The sequence below is a fragment of the Rhamphochromis longiceps genome, linkage group LG22 (assembly GCF_057381845.1).
Source record: "Rhamphochromis longiceps isolate RC_006_pf linkage group LG22, R_longiceps_female_GT1.1, whole genome shotgun sequence".
Taxonomy (NCBI): Eukaryota; Metazoa; Chordata; class Actinopteri; order Cichliformes; family Cichlidae; genus Rhamphochromis; species Rhamphochromis longiceps.
The window spans coordinates 16,826,208-16,850,008 of record NC_140577.1 but is presented as its reverse complement, the minus strand read 5'-3'; the positions used below and the strand labels follow the sequence as shown (position 1 = coordinate 16,850,008).

The 23,801-nt window shown below is 43.5% G+C and overlaps 2 protein-coding genes across 2 annotated transcripts in view; one reads left to right on the top strand and one right to left on the bottom strand.

Annotated features, from left to right (window-relative positions):
* The window catches only part of atxn1a (ataxin 1a), a 110,337-nt gene that overhangs the window by 17,551 nt on the left and 68,985 nt on the right, over nt 1-23,801 (top strand). Inside the window, exon 2 of the mRNA XM_085395916.1 lies at nt 17,860-18,046. The gene's annotated coding sequence lies outside the window, so the exon portion shown is untranslated. The remainder of the gene's footprint in view (nt 1-17,859; nt 18,047-23,801) is intronic.
* On the bottom strand, nt 6,612-9,161 carry LOC146643811 (E3 SUMO-protein ligase ZBED1-like). Its single transcript, XM_085396847.1, has 2 exons — nt 8,183-9,161; nt 6,612-7,631 (listed from the first exon to the last, which is right to left on the bottom strand). Exons 1-2 carry the CDS (start codon nt 9,024-9,026, stop codon nt 6,844-6,846), a joined length of 1,632 nt encoding a protein of 543 aa, XP_085252973.1. The 5' UTR covers nt 9,027-9,161; the 3' UTR covers nt 6,612-6,843.

Genomic DNA, 23,801 nt, shown 5'->3' with positions numbered 1-23,801 from the left:
TTATGTGTGTGCATCTTTTTGTGTGTGGTTAGGCTTATCAGTGTGGCTAGGAGGATGTATCTGCAGTGTCCCGGCCAAATGTCTGTGCATCAGCATGTGTGTATGTGTGTATGTGTGTGTGTGTTCAGTGTGTGTTAAGTGAGCGTATGAGCACCTGTGCTGCCAGCAGGAACCTGCCACGGGCGTAGTGCTTCCTGACGTATGCTGGTGACTTCCTAAGGTCACGCTGTGAACCCCATAATAACTATTATCTTCTTAAAGTTGAGCACAGTGTCAAAAGAGGGATGGTAAAGTATTTGGTGCAGGACAGATAATGCCTAATATGTGCACAATTATTTTTGATGTGTTTTCTTTGGTTAAACACTACCCTGAGGGCAGGCCACATGCACACACTTCTGGTGTGCACGTCAGGTCTGCCTTATGTTCAAAAGTGAGATTTTCAGTCATTTGTAAGGATGAATCTTTTTTTTTCTTTTTTCAAAAACAACTTAAACTTAGTCAGCATACAAAATAGTTTCAAACAAGAACAAAGCAGTTGTTAAATTAAAAGATTTAATACTGCCTGCAGGCCTTCATAATAAGATATGTATGTTTTTCTCCTCAAACTTTATCTCTCAGCCAATAGCTGTTCTTGTCAGCAGCTGTGTTTGACCCACTTCTATTCAACTCTCAAGCTAGAGCAGGGCGATATGGCCAAAAATATTTATCACGATATATATTTGAAAATTTGCGATAACGATATAACCGACGATATAATTGATGCGAGACAAAATACAACTCCACAACATTACTAGCGCAAAAAGACAACCTTCCATTTATTTTCACTTAAACAAGAAGCTGGTTTTTATGTACATTAAAGCTTTATAAAAATGTAACAGTGCAAATGCAAATTCCTTGCTGAAAGTTTAACCAAAAGGGATTTCCAGTAGAAATGGGCTGACATATCCTGAGCATAACCATGTATAATATCCACTGAAGTTAAAAAGAGGTGCTTTGCAACATTAAACTGCAGTGTGCAGTACGTATTTTTCGGACCATAAGGTGCACAGGATTATAAGGCACATTAAGCGAAACAAAGCAGTCAGATAAATCAAACTTTATTAAACTCATTCTTCTTGCTTCCTCCACTTCTGTACCATTGATTCATTAATGTTGAATTCTCTGGCAGCTGCTCTATTCCCATGTTGTTGCAGTATATTAATGACTAACCTCGTATTGTGGATGGATTATCTCAGTTGTTCTCCTGACTGAAGTTTGGTCCGTTTACAGCATCCTGCCATGCGATTGCATTTGTCTCTAACCATGAAGAACCTTCACGTTAACTTTTATAAGTGGAAAAGTGTTAGTGTTCGTCCTCCAGCTTCACTGTTTATGTTATGCTAACATAGCTGTGTCGCTAGCGATCACGTAGCACATCATTATATACCAGCTAGCCCAACTTCAGTAACCCTACAAACGTCACTGCTGTTTAGTTTCCTGTCTTCATTTATGTTGGAAGTGATAGCAGAGCTGTACGTTTGATTTTTTTCAGAAATCTCTCAGTCAGAACATGCAATATCATGCTTAGGTAACTAGCGAGCTAACTTCCGCTAGCTTCCTGCTAACTTCTAACTCCGTTAAATGTAATAACTTTTGTTTTCATGGATGCCTGGAAGTTAAACTTTATAGTTACACCTGGTAAAGCAGCAATGCTGATCGTTTTATTAAAGATGAAAGAATTTAGACAGTTTTTAACTCTAAGTGATGCTGCAGTGTTGTTTGACCTGAAGTATACGGAGTTTAGGACCCAGATTACTCCCAGATTTAAGAGCATCTTAGTCCGACAAATACGACAATAACGACGGCCGCTTGCATGTTCTGCAAAAAAATGTGCTTTGTTGTGTATCTGATGGACAAACACCAAACCAGTTCCACATCACGGAAGTTGCACCATTTTTACAAACCAATTCTGGTTCATCTGTTTCACTCAACAATCGGCCATGTGCGTATGAAAACAAAGGCACTGCGCATGCGCGTTTTACTCCCATTCTATCGCGATATTTCATTTTCCTATCGTTGCCTAACATTATACCGGTATTACCGTGAACGGTATAATATGGCCCAGCCCTATCTCAAGCAAACATGCAAATAAAGTGTATGTAATGTTGTATTGCACTAGTATCCCATGGTACATGTTTTTTTTTTCTTTAGATGGAGCAATTACATAAGATGCCTTACGCCAGACTAATTTTCCTTATCATTTTCTGCAGCTTTGTCTTTTATAAATTCAGTTCCTGTACAATGAGACACCCCTAATTTCTTTATATTTTGTTTCCAAGGAGCCCACTTTTATATTTTTTTTTAAGTGGACTTGAGGCTTTCAGAAGGTTATGCCACTTAACACTGACTTATGAATGATGATATGAAGCATTAAAAAAGGCACCTGACCCAAGAGTTGAACCGATCCAGGTATGCAGGTAGGTATAATTCAGCACTGAACCAATTTCAAATTGCATCTTCAGGCCCTTGTTATTAGCACCCTATTGCAAAAACGCATAATTTGTGCTTATTTCCTCAGATGAACTCTATTTGAAAGATATTTCCTCAAATAAGAGAAAATGCAGGCATTGGACCTTAGGCTTCTGGGTGAAAGCCCTGTTACTACCTCGTGTGACCTTCATTGGTCTCCTGCTGGGGAAAGGATGCTTCCTTCAGTACATATTAAAAAATAAAAGTATTAGTAAAAAATAAAAATAGCCTTTAAAGCTAATAGATGAAGAGAGATTTGAGGTTTAGCTCTAAATGTTTGAGTGGATTCACCTTTTTTTCACGGCGCTTTTCACTTTTCTGGAAGATGCCACCCCAACATTTGGTCCGATCGTAGCGTAGTTTCTGTCCTCAACCAGTGAACTTTAACTTTGGCTTGTACAAGCAATTATAACTTCAAGAAGAAACGACTCTCTTGGCACGGCTAAAAGCATGACAGACAAGAAAAAGAGTAGAGGTTGACGCGTCATTCAGCACATTCTGACAGGAATGAAAGTGTGGGGGCGAGTGAGACTAAACGCTTGTGTCAAGGTGTTGAATGAGGTCTCTTGAAACCTGCTCGAGCAGCAACAGTTTGGATCCGCTTTGCTCTCCTGTGGTAGAAAGTCCGTAATCCGGCCATTATACGTGTTGTCTGCCTGACTGTCAGATTACTGCTCGAGAGCGCGCCTGTAGCATTAATGCTGTTTGCTGTCCCCGTTCATATTTAACTCAGCTTCGGACTTAATTTTCAGTGGTGGGTTTGCTGGTTTTGAGCTCTCGTTCATATCGGCGTCTCCTATGTCTGGGTGCATCGAGCGTTCTACACGTTTCCAGAACACATGTGCTTGTTTGTGGTTGGGAGTGGGAGAGAAAACCTTTGCAGGGAATCAGTGGCAGAAGATTATTACTATGCATGCGTGGGTAGTTCTTACTGTACAGTATGTCTTTTAAATGTTTGGAAAAATTGCAATTGAAGTAGTGCAGTGTGTGTGTGCCCATGTGTACACCTTGAAGTGGTTTTTCTCGGTGCATGTGTGTTCCCTGTAGGTCCTCCTCCCAGCATATTCCCCTTATCCTCGTATTCGGATCTTAGGGAGGCGATCAAAGCCGGGCTCCCTGCGACTCCAGCGTCTCCAGGCGCTCTGTGCTAACGTGGCTCGACTGAGCAATGCTGAGCAATTCCCTGAGGTGGCAACTTGCGCTCCAGTGTTCAACGCTAGTGAACTCTGTCGGCTTCACTTGCACATGTTAGCTCTGCTGTACCAGCGTGCCATGTAGAGAAGACCGTTTGTTCACTTTTTCCTCTCTTTTTTCCCTCATTCATTCAGTTTTCTTCTATGCAGATGCACTTTGGACTGTGTGTCTGCTCTGAATTTTACTTCCCCCCCACCCTTCAGCTCACATCTCTGTCTTGTGTCATAGTGATGTTGTTATGTTGTGATGTGTTACCCTGGAGAATACTTGCATCAGTAGACAGGAAGAGAGTATATAAAAACAAAAAAAGAAGAAGGAAGGAAGAAAAAGAGGAAGATCTTAGTGGGGAAAAAAGACAAGGTGACGGACAGGAAGTAAGAAACGGATTATGTTGGATTTGATTAAACCTTTGTTAGTTTACTTTTAATTTTCTGCTTCAAGGACACGGCACCACACAGTAATCTTACCAAGGAACTGACTGATATACAAAGTGTGCTTCTACTTGCTTATAGCTTTCTTTTTAAAGCCTTTTGTAAAATACTAAACACAACCTCAATGACTGACCTTCTAGTAAAGTTCTTTGTTAATATTATCATCTCATGGCTTTAATTAGTTGTTATTATTTCATAAGTGGTGTAACAACATCAGGTGACAATTAATGGCCCCTCCTGCAAAGGCCTAGTGCAGAGGCGTTAGACAGTGAGTAAGTGCTTTCAACGTAAACCTCTGAAGCATTTCCCCAACACAGCCAGTTTCTGTTGGTGCCTCAATGCTGAGTGCTGACAAAATATGTGCACGTGTGTTTTCATCTGAATTTACCTCTGTTGGTAATCTACTTTATGAACAGAGTGTTAGAGCATTGTTTGATTGCCATCTCGGTTTGCTGCTGTCACAGTGTATTATGTTATATTTTTAAACGAGGTAGCACCATAAATAATGTAAGAAGTTCTGTTTTGGAATGTCGAGCTTTTCTGACGGCACCGCCTTGTTTGCAAACAATGGGCGGGTCTGAGTGTGACTTGTGTGGCCTGACCAAGATTTACAAATTTGATTTCTTATTTTTATTTGGTATAGCCCAAAATCAGTGCTTGAGTCCATAAACTGAGCATGAAAGTTTTCACTCTTCCCCCTCGTGTCTCTGGTTCTCTTAGACCATAGAGGGACACAAACTGTCAGTCCAGCAAATATAATCTCAGAACAGTTTGATGTGTATTTCCCTGCCTTTCCTAGACCTCACACCCCTCACTATTTGTGGAACATCCCCGGGCCTCCCTGAGCCTGGTTCTGTTAGAGGTATCTGCCTTCCTCGCCACCGTCGCCAAGCGCTGGCTCACAAGTGTTGGTCACGTCATTGGGTTTCACTGGCCAGCGACATTCTAGTCTCGACCTTAAAACACTGAATGCCTCGAAATTACTTTTTTGTAAAATTATGAAATTGATTTTGTGTCGACATGTGACAAAGTTTGTTTGTGAAAACAGCACACAAAGAAAGAAATTACTGTCCTCAAAGCTGCAAGACTCTCTTGATGAAAACAGTAATTTGATGTCACAGACATGGAGCTGTTGCTGTACTGCTATGTGCCTTTGTTGTTTTAACACGTTCATTTTAATCTAGATTAACCCTTTAAGTGACAAAAGTTACACAAATACCCAACCAAACTAACCGTTTGAGGCAGAGGTAGATTTCAGTATTGTGTGGGATAAAATGCTGCAGGCAGAAATAAGTTTTGAAAGCTGCTGTTTGTCAACACTACTCTGACTCTCTGACTATAGCGTAGAGTTAAATTAATATTCGTGTTTCCAGGCAGCTAAAAAACATAAATAACTCATACATACCCCTCCTCTTTAAACAAACTATCTGTAACTGAGTGGAAACAGTTTATTTAGTGAAACACTCAAATTAAATATTCTAATCTCAGAATATTTTAATAATAGTGCTTCTGACATCTGACATGTCAGAAGCACCAATTACTGAGATATATGTGGTGCATGTATGAATACTGCATGAATGGCAGTGAAGACATATCTGTGTTTGTCAGCAGGAAAAAGCCCGATCATCAGGTACACAGAAGCACATTTGGGACACTTTTTAGAGTGCTACACTTTGACCCGCAGTTGTAGTGCTGAGGGTTGCTAAGTGAGTTGCATAACCAAGAGTTCATGTTCCTGTTACAGCCTCATTGTGTGTATGGGGCTCTTACTTTCTTTCACTGTCACTTGTTTCTTTTCATTTTTAGTTAATTTAGTTGTGAGGGACCAGACAAAGAGCGATTCATAAGACCCTTATGAAAAGGACACCGAGGGAACAGTTTACCCTGCCCGGGATAGGGTTACCGGTAGAGCTGGGCGATATGGACCAAAATTCATATCTCGATATTTTTTAGCTGGATGGCGATATAAGATATATATCTCGATATTTTTTTAATCCCATAAAGTAAGAACAAAAAGAGAGTTCTTGGTCAAAGGTACTTGTCCCAGATGTCACACATGTAACTTTTATTAAGATACAACTGTAGATGTACACGAAAAAATTGTCAAAAATAAATTGTCAGCATTTATTAAATAATAATGCTCCATTTTTTTTCTTTTCATACATAACAAAAAGCTAAAAATTGTAAACTAAATGTAAAATGTAAACTAAAAAGATGCAGATCTAAAATAACAAAGGCATCTTGCTCTTTAAAAAGTGCTTACACTGAATTAAAGTTTTCTAAAGTGCTTCTTTGTGTGTATTGCTGAACAATCATCTGGTACTTTGTGCAAAAAACCAAACATGTAAACAGATTGAATGAAATTAACAAAATTACATTCTTTGGTCAGTGGGTCTTTGTGCAAATCTCCAATGACAATAACAATATAGAAAGAACACAAACAAGCAAGGCCAACAACTGTGCAGCTTACAGATTTTGTGCCAGGAAAACTAATCTGTCAACATTATCAGGCTTCAACGATGCCCTGTGGCAGGTTACAATGTTTCCACTGCAACTAAAAATCCTTTCAGAAGGGGAGCTGGTAGCTGGCGCACAAAGATATTTCTTGGCCAGGAGGCTCAGTGCTGGAAAGGCAACTTCATGTTCCTTCCACCATTTGAGAGGGTCAGCATCACTCTCTACACAAACTGACAACAGGTAGCTAGAAAATTCATTTTCGATTGCTTCCCTTTTTGTGAAACCAGTGTTGGTGGCTGTGCTGTGCTGGAAGAAGCTTGCCAGTGATCTCTTTTTTTTTAGCTGTGTGTCCTACTGCTGCTTCTTCTTGGTCTGCAGACTCAGGCACGGCTGGATCAGTCAGCTCAGACAAACACGTACCCTGATAGCTGAGCAGAGACTCTGCCTCCAAGATGAGTTTATGTTTTAGTGCATTAATCTTCTCACTAGGGATGTATTTCGCCCTGAACCGTGGATCCACAAAAGAAGCCATGTCCAACAGGTCACTGGTGGATGGATCTGCATATTTATTGTTGAGGTAATCCACAATGCGGGTCTTGATGGATTTACACAGCTCACTATCCTCCTCTCCAGGTGCCAGGAGACTAGTGTTAAACAGGTGTAGCACAGGTCTGACATAGGACAGGGTCACATACTTCTCTCCTGAAAGTGCATCAGTGAAGTCCTGACAGGGTTTGAGAGCTTTCTGAACTGCTTCCAGGACCTCTATGTCCTGCCAAGTAGGGACTAGAGGTCTGGTTTTCATGTCGACAGAGAGGACTTTAGAAAGTGCTCTTTCCTGCTCCAGAACTCTCTCTATCATGAGAAGCCTTGATCCCCAGCGAGTTGTTGCCTCTGTGAGTAGCTGGTGACTTGGAAGACCCAGCTGTATTTGCACTTCAGCCAGCTCTCTTCTCTTCCTCCAGCTGTAGGAGAAGCTGCTGACGACTTTCTTACACAGAGAAATAGCCCGGGTAATGCGGGCATCATCCATAGCATGTCCTGTGACACACAAAATACAAACTTTTAAAATCACTTTAATTGTTATGTTAAGATGCAAATCACTCAAAGGCAAATTAACATCCATCTCAGTTGTATAGAATGTGATGCATAAGACTTAACAATATTTGCAAAATGTGTCGTGTATTGTATAACCTAGAAATGGTTCTAGTTAAACTATCTTGGTAAAATCACCAGATCACCAAATGATTAGAACATGTTTTTTTTTCATTTTTTTTACACCTTTTAATCTCACTATGTATTTAAAAATGTATCCCTGTCTTGTCTCAGCTGTGGTCCTCATTTAGTGTCACAACTCAATCTAATACAAAGACAAATACACCCCAATACGTTTATTGGATTTAATAGGGATAGTTTATTTATTTGTTCAACTAACTTTCGATTTCTAAGTGATAGATGTATATGCTGGCTATGACTTATAAAAATATTTGTCTTGTGGTCCATAGGCATGTTTAGCTCTACAAGAGACTCTATACACTTTTCATTTATTAGCGTTTTTTTTTCCAAATCAAAAAATTCAGTATTGCACTTACCAATGGCCAGATGAAGCCTGTGACCAAAACACTGGATCCTCGACCACTTGTTCAGTTGAACCGCCTTGACAATATTAGCCCCGTTGTCAGTTGTTATAGCAACCAGTCCCGTCGGGTTGAGCTTCCAGGTTTTGAGCACATCCTGCAGGGCTTCAGCTATATGCTCTCCGGTGTGGTCTTGAGGAAAGTAGCTGGTCTGGAGACAGGCAGTTTTCAGTTCCCAGTCTTCCATGAAATGTATAGTCACACTCATATATGGCTCGCATGTCCTGCTGGACCACATGTCGGTTGTCAGTGCGAAGTGAGACACTTTGGTGAGCTGGGCAGCGAGACTCTGTCTAACATCAGTATACATTTTTGGCAGTGCTTCTCTGGTGAAGTATTTCCGGCTAGGTAACTGGTATCTTCGGTCAAGAGTTTTTAGCAGCTGTATAAAGCCCTCTTGTTCCACAGTTGAGATGGGGACCATGTCTTTAGCAATATGATAGGCCACTGCTTTAGTAATTTCCCCCCACTTCTCACTTTTTGTATCATATGGCACAGCACGAGTATATGAGTGTTGTAAGGTGGTCTGTTTCACGGCAGGAACCTCGGAAGACTTTGCGGTCTGGGCTACAGCACGCAATTTCACACACTCTTCATACTGCACTTTATGGCGCAGTTGTAAATGGTGGTAAAGATTAGTGGTGCTCGAACCTTTCGTTGCGACGCTTTTTCGACATTCTCTACAGAATACATTATTCTGCTGCTCATCTGACACTTTGAACCCGAACCATCTCCAAATAATTGAGCCATTGGTTTTCTTTTTTCCGACGAGCTCCTCTTCGCTAGCTCCTGTGTCCATCTTGTTGCCAACTGGAGGTTTAGCGATGGGGGAGGGGGTTTGTGTTCAGTGAGGGTGAGAGGCGGGGCAAACAAACCCAGACGAGAGAGAGGCAAAATAGCGGCTCCACAAGTGTAATTATAATGCAACATAGACTATATCGATATAAACGATATTGTCACAGCTTATGTCTTGTATAAAAATATATCGATATTTTTAAAAAAATCGATATATCGCCCAGCACTAGTTACCGGGGCCCCGCCCTGGAGCCAGGCCCGGGGAGGGTGCCCGAGGGCGAGCGTCTGGTGGCCGGGCCTTAGTCCATGGGGCCCGGCCGGGCACAGCCCGAAGAGGAGACATGGGCCCATCCTCCCGCAGGCCCACCACCCGCAGGAGGCGCCATAGGGGTAGGGTGCATTGTGTGCCGGGTGGCGGCCAGGAGCGGAGGCCCTGGAGGACTGACCCCCGGCTGCCAAGACTGGCAATAGGGACGTCACCTCTCTGGTGGGGAAGGAGCCTGAGTTAGTGCGTGAGGTTGAGAGGTACCGGCTAGATATAGTCGGGCTCACCTCTACACATGGCTTGGGCTCTGGAACCAGTCTCCTGGAGAGGGGCTGGACTCTGTCTCAGTCTGGAGTTGCCCCTGGTGAGAGGCGGCGGGCTGGGGTGGGTATCCTAATATCCCCTCGGCTTGCTGCCGGTACGTTGGGGTTTTTCCCGGTGGACGAGAGGGTTTGTTCCCTGCGCCTTAGGGTCGGGGAATGGGTCCTGACTGTCATCTGCGCTTATGCGCCGAGTGGCAGTTCAGAGTACCCAGCCTTCTTAGAGTCCCTGGGGGGGGTGCTGGAGGGTGCTCCACCTGGAGACTCTGTTGTCCTGCTGGGAGACTTCAGTGCTCACGTGGGTAACGACAGCGAGACCTGGAGGGGCGTGATTGGGAGGAACGGCCTCCCTGATCTGAACCCGAGCGGTGCTCTGTTATTGGACTTCTGTGCTAATCACAGTTTGGCCATAACGAACACCCTGTTCGAACATAAGAGTGTCCATAAGTGCACGTGGCACCAGGACGCTCTAGGCCGTAGGTCGATGATCGATTTTGTAATCGTATCAGCAGATCTGCGACCATATGTTCTGGACACTCGGGTAAAGAGAGGGGCTGAGCTGTCAACTGATCACCACCTGGTGGTGAGTTGGATCAGGTGGCGGGGGAAGACGCTGGACAGACCTGGTGCACCTAAACGCGTAGTGAGGGTGTGCTGGGAACGTCTAGCAGAGGCCCCAGTCCGCGAGATCTTCAACGCACACCTCCGGCAGAGCTTCAACAGCATTCCGAGGGAGACTGGGGACATTGAGTCCGAATGGACCATGTTCAGCGTCTCCATTGCCGAAGCTGCTGCATTGAGCTGCGGCCGCAAGGTGGTTGGTGCCTGCCGTGGTGGTAATCCCCGAACCAAATGGTGGACACCAGAGGTGAAGGGAGCCACCAGGCTGAAGGAGTCCTATCGGGCTTGGTTAGCCTGTGGGACTCCGGAGGCAGCCGACAGGTATCGACAGGCCAAGCGGAATGCGGCTCGGGCAGTGGCTGAAGCAAAAACTCGGGTGTGGGAGGAGTTCGGAGAGGCCATGGAAAAAGACTTTCGGACTGCCTCGAAGAGATTCTGGCAAACCGTCAGACGTCTCAGGAGGGGAAAGCGGTGCTCTACCTGCACTGTGTATAGTGCTGGCGGAGCGCTGCTGACGTCGACTGAGAAAATTGTCAGGCGGTGGAAGGAATACTTCGAGGACCTCCTTAATCCCACTGACACGTCTTCCGAGGAGGAAGCAGAGTCTGGGGATGAGGGGAATGGCCCGCCAATTTCCGGGGGCGAGGTCACTGAGGCAGTTAAACAACTCCTTGGTGGCAGAGCCCCTGGTGTTGATGAGGTCCGCCCCAAGTTCCTGAAGGCTCTGGACGTTGTAGGGCTGTCCTGGTTGACACGCCTCTGCAATGTTGCGTGGAGATCAGGGGCAGTACCTGTGGACTGGCAGACCGGGGTGGTGGTCCCCATCTTTAAGAAAGGGGACCGGAGGGTGTGTTCCAACTACAGGGGGATCACACTCCTCAGCCTCCCTGGGAAAGTCTATGCCAGGGTGCTGGAAAGGAGTGTTCGTCTGTTAGTCGAACCTCGGATACAGGAGGAACAATGCGGTTTTCGTCCTGGTCGCGGAACACTGGACCAGCTCTTTATCCTCTCCAGGATACTTGAGGGTTCATGGGAGTTTGCCCAACCAGTCTACATGTGTTTTGTGGACTTGGAGAAGGCATTCGACCGTGTCCCTCGGGGTGTCCTGTGGGAGGTGTTGCGGGAATATGGGGTGTCTGGCCCATTGCTACGGGCCATTCGATCCCTATACAACCGTTGCAAGAGCTTGGTTCGCATTGCCGGCAATAAGTCGGACTCGTTCCTGGTGGGTGATGGGCTCCGCCAGGGCTGCCCTTTGTCTCCGGTTCTGTTCATAATTTTTATGGACAGGATTTCTAGGCGCAGCCAAGTGGCGGAGGGCTTTCGCTTTGGTGGCCTCAGAATCTCATCTCTGATTTTTGCAGATGATGTGGTTCTGTTGGCTTCATCGGGTGAGGGCCTCCAGCTCGCACTGGAACGGTTCGCAGCCGAGTGTGAAGCAGCGGGAATGAGGATCAGCACCTCCAAATCTGAGGCCATGGTTCTCAGCCGGAAAAGGGTGGAGTGCCCACTCCGGGTCGGGGATGAGTTCCTGCCCCAAGTGGAGGAGTTCAAGTATCTCGGGGTCTTGTTCGCGAGTGATGGGAGAAGGGAGCCGGAGATCGACAGACTGATTGGGGCTGCAGCTGCAGTAATGTGGACGCTGCACCGGTCCGTCGTGGTGAAGAGGGAGCTGAGTGTAAAAGCGAAGCTCTCAATTTACCGGTCGATCTACGTCCCTACCCTCACCTATGGCCACGAGCTGTGGGTAGTGACCGAAAGAACGAGATCGCGGATACAAGCGGCAGAAATGAGCTTCCTCCGAAGGGTGGCTGGCCTCTCCCTTAGAGATAGGGTGAGAAGTTCGGCCATCCGGGAGGGGCTCAGAGTAGAGCAGCTGCTGCTCCACATCAAAAGGAGCCAGCTGAGGTGGTTCGGGCATCTGACAAGGATGCCCCCTGGGCGCCTCCTGGGTGAGGTGTTCCAGGCATGTCCCACCGGGAGGAGGCCCCGGGGCAGACCCAGGACACGCTGGAGAGATTATATCTCTCGGCTGGCCTGGGAACGCCTTGGTATTCCCCCGGATAAGCTGGAGGAGGTGGCTGGGGAGAGGGAGGTCTGGGCCTCTTTGCTTAGGCTGCTGCCCCCGCGACCCGGCCCCGGACAAAGCGGATGAAGATGGATGGATGGATGGATAGTTTTACTTGCATATAGAGCTGGGCGATATGAGATTTTTTCATATCACGATATGTTTTTTTCATTTCAGGTGATAACGATATCTATCACGATATAAGCCAAATAACTATATTTGTAAGATTTAAATGTGCCGTTGCTCACAAGTAAAATGTGAAATAATCAGCAACTTGTTTTTATTTAAATATTTATTTCCCATAATAAGTTCAACAGGGTAGATGTACTTAAGGAACATGAGACTTTTTCAGATAAATAAAGGCAAATATTGCAAACTACACAAAAGGCAGCCGCTAAAGCGTTTAAGTTTCAAAATAGAACAAACAAAACAGACTAAATTGTCAATTCCACTTAGAAACAAAATATTAATTCTAAAAATAAATCTTAGTTTGTTTTACAGAAGAAGAGACAAAACTGACTAACTTTTGTCAATATCAAATAAACTGAGAACTAAAAGGAAATTCTCAATCTCTCCTTGTTGTATAGCTGAGCTTTTCAAACAGTTTTAACAGTTACTTTAGTCTGACAAAAGCCGAATGACGAATTAGCGCTTCCAGTCAGAGACTGAGGCTACGTCCACACGTACACGGGTATTTTTGAAAACGGAGATTTTCCGTTTTCATTTTAAAAAATAATCCCGTCCACACATAAAGGCAGAAATGAAGGAAAACGCTGCTATGAACATGCCAAAGCAGCAGGTGGCGCTAGATTCCTAACCGTGCAGAAATGTTGGCCAATCAGAAGTCTAGAAGCCTCGGTGGGAAAAAGTAAACAAAGCTGGGGCATAGAAGCAGAACCGAGTCGTATGTGTGGAGGGACAGTAACTGTGTGTATATGTAAGCATTTAAACACTGCAGAGAGTAGAATTAACAGTAACAGTATTGTAGAAATTCATTTCACCGAAACAATAACGTGGCGCACAGTGTGACGCATGCACCAGTTTATTGTATTTCCAGACGTGCTTTCGGCACAATTTATAGTGCACGCTACTCTGTTTTTTGTCAGACTTGAAATAGCCGAAATACCTTCCCACTACGGAACTTCTATGGCTCTTCCGTTCGACAATCTCTCCGGCATTGGAACCATCATCTGTTTTCTCTTCGGTCACGCTCGGTTGATTTTTCTAGTCGGCACACTCATTTCCTCCATTACCCGCTGGCTGCTTCCCAAACAAACACACGTGCGGCTTGGCACTTGTGCTGTACGTAACAAGTCATGCGACGTGACGCTGCGGCTGTGATTGATTCGGCTCTGCGCTACTTAGTTTGGATTGGCTGTTCTTTTTTTTATTTTTATTTATTTTTTTTATTTTAAGAGGACAAGAGCGGCGAGGTCTATCGCGATAGCTTAATTTCTCTATCGAGTAAAACTTATATCGCGATACATATCGTTATCGTTCTATCGCCCAGCTCTACTTGCATAATACTTAACGAATAGAATTGGAAAAGCAAAAATCTGTCATCGTTTTGCATGTAAGAATATAAAAGTTTCAATTTAATTCAAATGAGTGAAATTTATTAGGGGATATATTTCACAGGAACGTTACCGGTACTTTTGCAGGACTTAAGCCATTTGGTCATAATTCCACCTCTCACGTGCAGCCAGTCGGATGCAGGACATGCTGTGGTCAAACAACCAGCTTATTGCTGTTTTGTTGTGCGGAGCCAGTGAACCGGCCTGCAATCCAACACCTTTGCAAAGCTGCACTTTCCTCAGTCCTTGGAATCTTACTCTTTTGGCACATTTCAAACTAGAAAAACAGCTTGTTTATAGGAGTGTATGTTGTGCAGAATAGCCAAGTACTACTCATTTTCAGCAGAGTTCACTTCCAAGGCCATCTGCCTTATAATGCCTTTGGATCCAGAGTTTGTGAACTTTCTTCATTTGCAAAAAGTTCAGATCAAGTACAAAGACAACACAAATGAAGATGGCTTAGGCAGGAAATCAAGGACACATGGAGTTCCCTGCTAGCCTCTTAGGAGAGATTTATTACATTTATCATATATTGTATTAGGGTGAGGGTGGGAGGAACACATCATGTGAGAATACCAGAGTTAAATTGACGTGACATGTAACAGAAATGTGCAAGCTTAGAGCTTTTATGGGAAAGAATGTTATAAAGTACGTAGAGCGTCTGCTTTCTTGCGTCCTCTTGCTTTAGCAGCAGCAGTACTGTTGTGCTCTTTATACATATATATTTACTTGTGTCATTGTGAGGGCACTCATCAATGCACAGTGCACTGCTTTTTTTATTATGCCTCTCATCCTGACCTTAACCGTCACAGCCAGATTACAATCTGACCTTAACCCACAGTCCTAATCTAAACCGTGTCACCTAGACCTTTAACCTTGAGCTGTTCTCAGATATGCACCACAGCGCTGAACTTTTCGAAACATTACCCGACCGAGGTACACGCGCAAAGGCAAATGTCCAACGCACCTGGTTCGGACACACCGGGTCTTTAACCTGCTGCTTCTTTTAATCTGGTGCTCAGGTTGAAGCTCATATCGGTGCTCGCAAAGATATCACTAAAATTTCTCCCTCTCACACGTACGCGCACAGCCTCTGTGTGACAGAGGGACGCCAGGCAGGAGACCAATAAAAAAACAGGCTGAAAGGGGCAGTGCACAGTTTCACAGGTGCACATGGAGACACACACAAAGGCACAGACACACACATTGGGGCTGCCAGTATTATTGAGTGCCCTTTGCAACAGATGGAGAACTGAATCTGAGGCTGCTGAGTTGGAGGAAAATCTTGCAGTCGTAAGTGTGAGCATTTACAAACCTGTGCTTATGTGTAAACTTTTCACAATATTTAGAACACCCCCCATTTCCAAGAAGCACACAGGCAAGGTGAATCCAAGTGAAACCCCCCCCCACATTGAACAAAGAGGAACATCTGATGATTTAGTGAATGGAGACATTTAAACATCCTTATATCCTGATATAAAAACTTTTAAAAATGGGACTGAAAGATGTAAATTAATGACAAAAAATGTCTGTTTATTTATTTTGGATTGTTGACATGGACATGTTTTGAGACCATTTTCTGAGGATGTGTTTTGTATGTTTGCTCTGCTAATAAAGCTTTGAATCAGATTTTTGTATTGTAGGCAGACTAGTACTGCCATACTTTTCATGCCTACATGTACGTGTCACTCTTTCTTCTCATAGTATTTTTTACAACATCCAATACTGGGAAAAGGACTTGCACAGCTGATGTCCAACCATATAATAGCTTCATACTTTATTACAATGCATGTGCGGTTGTTGAAAATAACCACTTTCAAGGCTTTGTCTGCTTTAACTGGGGATAAAAGTGACTTTATTCATCTATAGGAAGTGCATATGGGAGCAAAGAGCATGACAGCCATGAATCTGGGGCTCTGAGGCAGATGATGAGCTCATGATTTGTGCATTTCAACCACTAATAAGCACGTATTTCCTCTTTGAAAGACCCTCACATCAAGTCATCTTTGGTAAAGTTGTTGTCCTGGCCTCTGTGTATGCTGTTGCTGTTTTTTGTGTACCTTTTCCCACGGCTGTGTGGGTTTCTGTGTGTATACGTGACTCTACGAGCTGGATGTGTTTTGCTTCTTTTGTATGCCTGGGTGCTTGTGTGTATGTGCTTGAATTTTGTGTTAAGTTAGTACAAACAAAAACATGCATGCTTTAGTATCACTTTCTGTCCCCGGGGTAGGGGGTACTCTTGGTTGTCACATGATCGGCTGACCTGATTTTGCGTTGCTGAGTCAACGTGTTGTTTCGGGGTTCAAGTTAACGCTCGACTCGGCCCTGTGACCTTGGGACATGTCTTTGTCACTGTGGTAACAGCCTCGGGGTTACTTAAAATAAGGGAGCACACTGGATGGGAGCACTAAGTGTTTCTCGATGTGCTTGTGCATCAAATTAGGCACTGTACCACATTTTATTTGCCCGGGGAACATTAACTCACTTCTTTTTAATGAACATCCTGCAACAAAGCCATAAAGTTGGATTCACACCTGGGCGATAAATGATGCAACAGCGCCCTGCTTTAGGTTATGGTGGAGTGCCACTACAGTAGTTGGGAATTAAGTACTTTGCACAGAAGGTGCAAAATCAAGTGTATTGGTTGCCTGAGCGTTTGATGCAGGGAGCTTGAAAATGGAACTTATTTCCCTGAATGGTATGCATGCAGAGTAGGAAAGGAGAAGTGCGATTCTTTCGGTATTGCTTTAGACATAGTGACTCTCGATCAGAGCTTTCTGAGAAAACGAATTGTAGTGTAAAATTTTTTAACATTTCCAGGTTATGAGATGTGGTTTTCACAGAAATACTACCTTCATTATGAGGGTCTGCTCTCAGTTTACTAGAGACATTTGGTCAGAGAAAGAGAAACGCTGTCCTTACTGGAAACTGAGCTAAGTTAATGCGCAAGAACTAAGTAGTTGTGATTTTTGTTTAGAGAGGGAAAAAAAGAGGACACGAGCCTCAAACCGTGTGTCTCATGTGGGTAAACAAAGCGTGGTTACCATGCTGATTCGGCGTCAGTGTATAAATAGCATGGGTGTTTGTTCTGAATAGTCTTCAGAGAGGGAGAGAGCACAACAGAAAAAGGGAAAAGCAGAGGAAGAATCACAAGTGCAGACATTTACAAATGCACATGGTTTAAAGACTTCTATTTAAACAAGGACTGGGATTTAGCAAGTACTACAGGCATTGTGTGTGTGTGTGTGTGTGTGTGTGTGTGTGTGTGTGTGTGTGTGTGTGTGTGTGTGTGTGTGTGTGTGTGTCAGCTTTGTCAAGAAAGGCAGTGGTAGCAATCACTCTGTCATAAACAACAACATATCTACAATTTTCCTCGTCAAATTTGCAAACCCATTTCTTAACACAGAAGGCAAGTGGAGTTTTCTTGTAATAGCAGCATCACCCTGCACCTCACTAATAGTTATTTATGTAGCTTCTCTTTGTTATTTCTTGAACTTTTATGAACAAAGATCGCTTTGCTATCAAGCTCATTGTTAACGTCGACCTGTTTTGCTCCTTTCCTGCTTCATATTTTTATTCCTGGACTGTATGAGACTTGCCTTGACTCAAGTTCATCCAATGTCTGAAACAAAATGTTTGAGCTGCTCTCGCTTGAAGGACACCCTCCCTCCAAGCTAACTTTCTTCTGAATGGCTGCCCCTCGTGAACAGGGGGGCTACTAAGGCTACAATATTACAATTTAATGGATATTGCTTCTCTATGAGAGCTTAATGTTCCAAGAGTAGCAGTGTTTCTGCACAAAACTGAAATAATTAAGAGGAAAAGAATACTGAATGATTAAGCTGATTATTGTACTTGCAGAGCACTGGATGTGGTTATTATGCTATGATAATTGAGCTAAAGTAAGCAATAACCCAGACCTAAGTAATCTCATAGGATGCAATATTGAAGAGAGAAATAAAAGCCTCTCTGTCTCTGTTTATCTGCAGGGAATTGTGACCACAACTGCCGACATACAGACGTGAATAGACGGCGCACACTTCTTCTCCCTTCCTTTCTGCTGGTGGAGAGATCAAGGCTTCACATCAGGAACTACGACTGCAATCCGTTGTCAGCTCTCAGCTGAGCAGAAGGCTCCACCTACTCGGCCAAAGTAGCTCTGCCTCCTATTCTCAGGTAGGATTCAAAGAGGATGGAGTCAGGGAGTCAGTTGTCTCCTCCCCTCACACCTATCCGGTCACAGCAGATGGCTGTCCCTCACTGAGCTTTCTTCCTGTGAAAAGGGAGTTTTTCCTTCCCACTGTCGCTCCAAATGCTTCTTCATATGGGTTGTCTGATTGTTGTGATTTTTTCTCTGTATTTGTATTTTTTTTCTTACCTTACAATATAAAGGGCATGTTGTTGTGATTGGGCACCATATAAAGAGAATTTAATTGAATAAATTGGATTGAATTGAAGAGACTTTTAACATGTATGTCTGCGCTTTATTATCAGGCAGATTCTGGTCCAGTTGATCTGTTATGATAACCGTTATGAGTACACAAGCTAAGCTGCTATTAAAATCCAGTAAGACCCGTGGTGCCCGCACAGTCTATGGATATACATGCGTTAAGTTTTAATGGGTTAAATCCATCTGCTGTATTCAAGCTGTCGAGGGATTGTTTGTAGAGGAGGCATGTATTTTTATGCCAGATCAGCGGTAACCATGGAACCATGCACGGTAACATATAAGCATCGCTTATGGTTTATAGCATGAAGGATTGTGATTATTGACCAGTTAAACACAGTCACCACACAGTAACTACAGTGACCACAGTAACTTTTGCTTCATGAGATGACAATATGAGGAAGTTGAAGCTCCAGCAACACTTGGACTATGTAGGACAATTTAATTACTTCCCTCGTATTGCTTATTATAGATAACATTTTAAATAGGGTATGAGTAGAGTAGAAAAAATAAAATAACCAATCGTACAGTGCCTCAAACATCAACAAGCATGTGCTGGGTTTATGATATTACGGATTAGAGCCAGTCATTCTCCCTGGCAGTAAGTCCAGTGACATCTCATACATGCAGTTATAAGCAGGAAAAGTAATATTACAATATGAAATGTAGTTCTAGTACAGGTTTTCTTGTGTTGTAGTTTTCAACACTTAGTGTGTTCTTGAAAACCCACGCTAGAGACCTTACGCTGCGAAAAACCAACAAACGATCCGAGAGCGCTGCGCTAGGCGAGCTAGCTGCATGAGCCAAGCTATTCTCTGACACGACCATACGTAGCAGGCTTTAGTCCAGTTCAGAGGGGTGCGGTCATGGTACACTGACGCATCTCTTCTCCAAGTATATCAAGAATCAGTTATATGTTGTTGGTTCACTGTGCAACCTACGTGAGTCTGAACCAAACGAGTCGAGCTGCAGGTATGAGACCAGATGGGTCGGGCCTGTCCTTTTTCTTTTCTTCTTTTAATAGCAGTTTTCATAAGATCTGAGGTACTTAGGTGTGCTTTGGGTGTATGTGCGTTTCTGTGACTCAGAGGATAAACTTCTTTGAATGGAACTGAGCTCCTGTCCTTCTCGCCGCCCTCCTTCATGCTTTTTGACTTTTGATTTTCTCATTTTCGTTTTCACTCTTCACTTTCAACGGCCCATTGTGACGTCCCTCAACTCCTTCTCTCATCAATATTCCCTTTCTCTCTCGCTCTCAGTTTCACTACCCATCCTCTAGCTGAAGAAGCTTTCTGCTCTTTTCCCTCTTACTGAATCCTCGGCCGCTTGTATTGAAGCTTCTCCGCCAGCCCTTTATCACCGTCTCGCCAGCTGCATGTTGAAGCTCCATTCTCTCCTATGAGGGATAGCAGGATGAATAGAAGGGCTTACTGAGGGAAAGAGCGAGAAAGCCAATCCCTGCTTTTTGTCTCACTGAACATCTTTTACGGTCTTCCTCTCTCCCCTCTCCCTGTCCTAAACTCTTCTGTGACCAATACCGTCACCGCTTTCTCCTGCTGCTCATTCTGCCTGCTCTGTGAGAGGGGCTGTTGTTATCATGGGATAGTTGTAGACACAGACAATATAGAAAGAGAGGATTTTTTTTGTACCAGTTATTTTAAAAAATATATCATAAAACCCAAACATGATTTTTGGTTCTCGTCCCAGTTGCAGCGTGCCACCGGCTGCTGCAAAATAAGTTTTTGTTTATCGCCCCCTCAGCGTACGGTTATACTCGACTCACCAACAGCATCATTTTATTTTTGCTGTGAGCTACTTCAGGGACTTGCTTCATACCTCTACAAATATGTTTTGAAGTACAGACTAATTAGCTTATTAAATTAACATTGTACCAATTTATAGAGGACTAGTTTTGTGGATGGGAGTGGGGGAGTGTAAGTATAATAAATCAAAAGGTAAGATAAAGAAGAAACAAGGTTGATAATTGGGGAAAGAAGTGAACATAAAGTAGCCTTTTTGGATTTTTCTTTTCTCTAAAATTCAGTCGCTCCCTGCTCCCCTCGTCCTCTTCTCTTCCTCTTTCTTCAGCCGTCATTCTCGCTGACTGGAAATTACACATTTCACTCCCCGCTGCTTTCTGCTCTCTCTCTCTCCATTGTAAATTCACTGTTGACAGTTGCCTTTCTCTGAACACAAAGTCTCAGAAATGAGCAGATGGAGGGGTGACAGCCTAAAAGCTCAAACAATGACACTGGGCGGCAAGTCGCCGTGGCTGTCGGTGTAGCATATAGAGACTGCCAGCTATAAAGAAGCTAAAGATGTAGAATCAGAATGAGAACGCATGACATAAATCAACTAAAATTGACATTTGACACGTGGCTTATGTTGTATCCTGTGTGACTTACAGTGAGTCTAAGAGGAGAATAAGCTTATGTTACAACGCAGCTAACAAAGAGGTACCCAGCTGATTAGTGACATGTTCACCTCACCTGTCACTTCATTAGGTACGCCTTGCTATTACTGGGTTGGACCCTGTTTTGCATTTAGAACTGCTTTAATCCTTTATAACATACATTTAACAAAGTGCTGGAAACATTCCTCAGAGATTTTGTAGCGTCACACAGTTGCTGCAGATTTGTCGGCTGCACATCCATGACGCAAATCTCCCGTTGTTCCATGTTCCACCCGATTGAGATCTGGTAACGGTGGAGGATGTTAGAGTGCAGTGAACTCACTGTCATGTTCAAAAAACAGTTTGGGATGATCTGAGCTTTGTAACGTGGTATCCTGCAGGAAGTAGTCATCAGGAGATGGATACACTGCTACCTTACACAGCTACCATAGAGTGGGAGGCGAGGCACACCCTGGACAGGTCGCCAGTCTGCCGCAGGGCTAACACCGAGACAGACATCCATTCACACACACATTCTCACGTCTTTGCACTGTGGGAGGAAGCCAGACATCTGTGCCTGAATTCTGACCTTAATATCTGAATCTTGGAACAGAAATCGAAACTCATCAGACCAGACAACATTTTTGCAGTCTTCTGTTTATCATTTTGATGAGCCTTTGTAAATCGTAGCTTCGGTTTCCTGTTCTCAACTCACATAAATGGGACTGCTGTAGCCCATCCACTTCAAGGTGCTTTCAGAGATTCTCTTCTGCATGTCTAGAGCGTTATTTGAGTTACTGTTGCCTTCCAATCAGCATGAAGCAGCCTGGTTATTCTCTTCTGACCTCTGGCATTAGGAAGGCATTTTTTAGACCGTTCTCTGTGAACTCCAGAGATGGCTGTATGGGGAAAATCCCAGCTGACTGTCAGTTTCTGAAATACTCATATCAGCCCATCTTTCACCACGCCACGTGCAAAGTCACTTAAATTACCTTTTGTCCCCATAGTGACGCTCAGTTGGAAGTTTGTAGGTTGTCTTGGTCGTGTCTCCACGATATATATATATAAATATATATTACAGGGCGGGCCATTTATATGGATACACCGTAATAACATGGGAATGGGTGGTGATATTAAAGTCCTGTTTGTGGCACTTTAGTATATGTGAGGGGGCAAACTCCTCAAGATGGGTGGTGACCATGGTGGCCATTTAGAAGTCGGCCATCTTGGATACAACTTTTGTTTTTTTCAATAGGAAGAGGATCATGTGACACATCAAACTTATTGGTAATGTCACAAGAAAAACAATGGTGTGCATCATATCATCATCATATATCTGCTCATTCATTTTCTTTTCGGGGCCTGTTTGCAAAATGCGCTTGGCTTTCATTACGTTATTGCACGGAAGGGTTAAACTTATTTATGTCTTGCAGGGGGAAGTCTGACAGCTTTATGTGGATTCAATCAATTTTTTACAGATTGATAAATTTTTTTTATTTGAGACTGGAATTACTCATACCCACTCTCACTCTTGTTCACGGTTAAACTCAATGCTGCCTACAGCAACAGCTCACAGTAATCTCTGAGATGTCAAATGACTAATTAATCCAGTGATGCTTTCTGTAATACAGTTTCACGGGAGCCTCTGGATATCCAGCAATGCCAGGGGCTGTGAGTGCTTGAACAAATGCTCAATATATAAAATAAGCCGACCCAGTCCCTTTTGTTGGTCACAGGCTAAAAAGTTTATTGCCAATTACGTGTCACTTGTACAATACGAGAATGTAATTAACATCAACTCCTCTAAAGTAAGAAATCTAGTAGATCTGGGGCACAGTGCTGCCATGAGTATGTACACAAGTATATAGAGAGGTCATCCCTTCTATGTGTGTGTTTGTGTGTGCGTGAGAGGGAGCATGGATTTCCCCTTCTCTGTTTTCTTGTAATCGCTACGCTCTGCTTTATTTGATCTGGGCCCGACTCTCATAGTAGAATTGAATTGGGTTCGGAGAGCAGGGGAAACACACACACACACACACACACACACACACACACACACACACACACACACACCTGAGAGTGCCAACTGCAACAACAGCTGTCACGAATTACAGTGACAGAGAGCAAACGAGAAGAGGGACAGCGGGAAATTAAGGTAGAGTTTTTAGAGTGACCAGATATTATGGTGGTATCTTTGCATCCCTTTTGATGTTGATAGAACAATTAGCTAATAAGTAAAATCATATCTTTCTCTGTACTTCTGCTCTTTCTGCTCTATATGTCTTTTGTCTCGCTGTCTTTACTCGTCATGCTGCCGCTCTCCACAAAAACACTGACGCACACACACACACTTGAACTGCCTCTGCACACTAAACAGTTAGTTAATTACCTTGCTCAGTGTTGTTGGGTTCATCCAGACTGAATTACTGAGAAGAGAGGATAAAGGTAGAGAGCAGAGGAGGCAGAAAAAAGAAGTGAAGTGTGTGTGAATGAATCGATATAAAGAGAGGCATTCACAATTGGAGGAGCGACCTGATTTGTATACGCAAGAGAGCAAAGAAAAAGGAACCAAACTTATTTGAATGTTTCATCCAGGTTTGTTCTTTTCCAAGTAAAAAGCCTCAAAATTTGGTAAAGAAACATTTGTAAGTACATTTCAGATCATTTGCGTATAAACCTATGTTGCATGAAGGTAGTGCTCCATGTAACAGAAGCACAGTTGATTTGGTAGAAGAGAGTTTCATGAGAAATGCAGCTTTGTCTGATTCTTACTTTACTCCCCTAGAACTTGCTAGTTTTTATACAGTAGCTGTAAAGATGTTGAAGTCTGGCTTAATAATCAATCCACCTATTAGTTAATGAGGTCAGTATAATTACCTATTTTTATGGATGTTTATGTGCATGTTTATTTTGTTTGTCTCTTTTTTACATACTGAGGTTGTGTAAAAGCATTGAGCCGGCCCTCATTTCTTTATATTTCACCTCCAAGGAGTCAGACTTTCTTGAACAATATGTCTCTGAAGGTCTGTTTTTCTTCGCTGCATTTTCACTAATTTCATGAATTTCAGCTCAGTCCTTGTACTGGACCATTT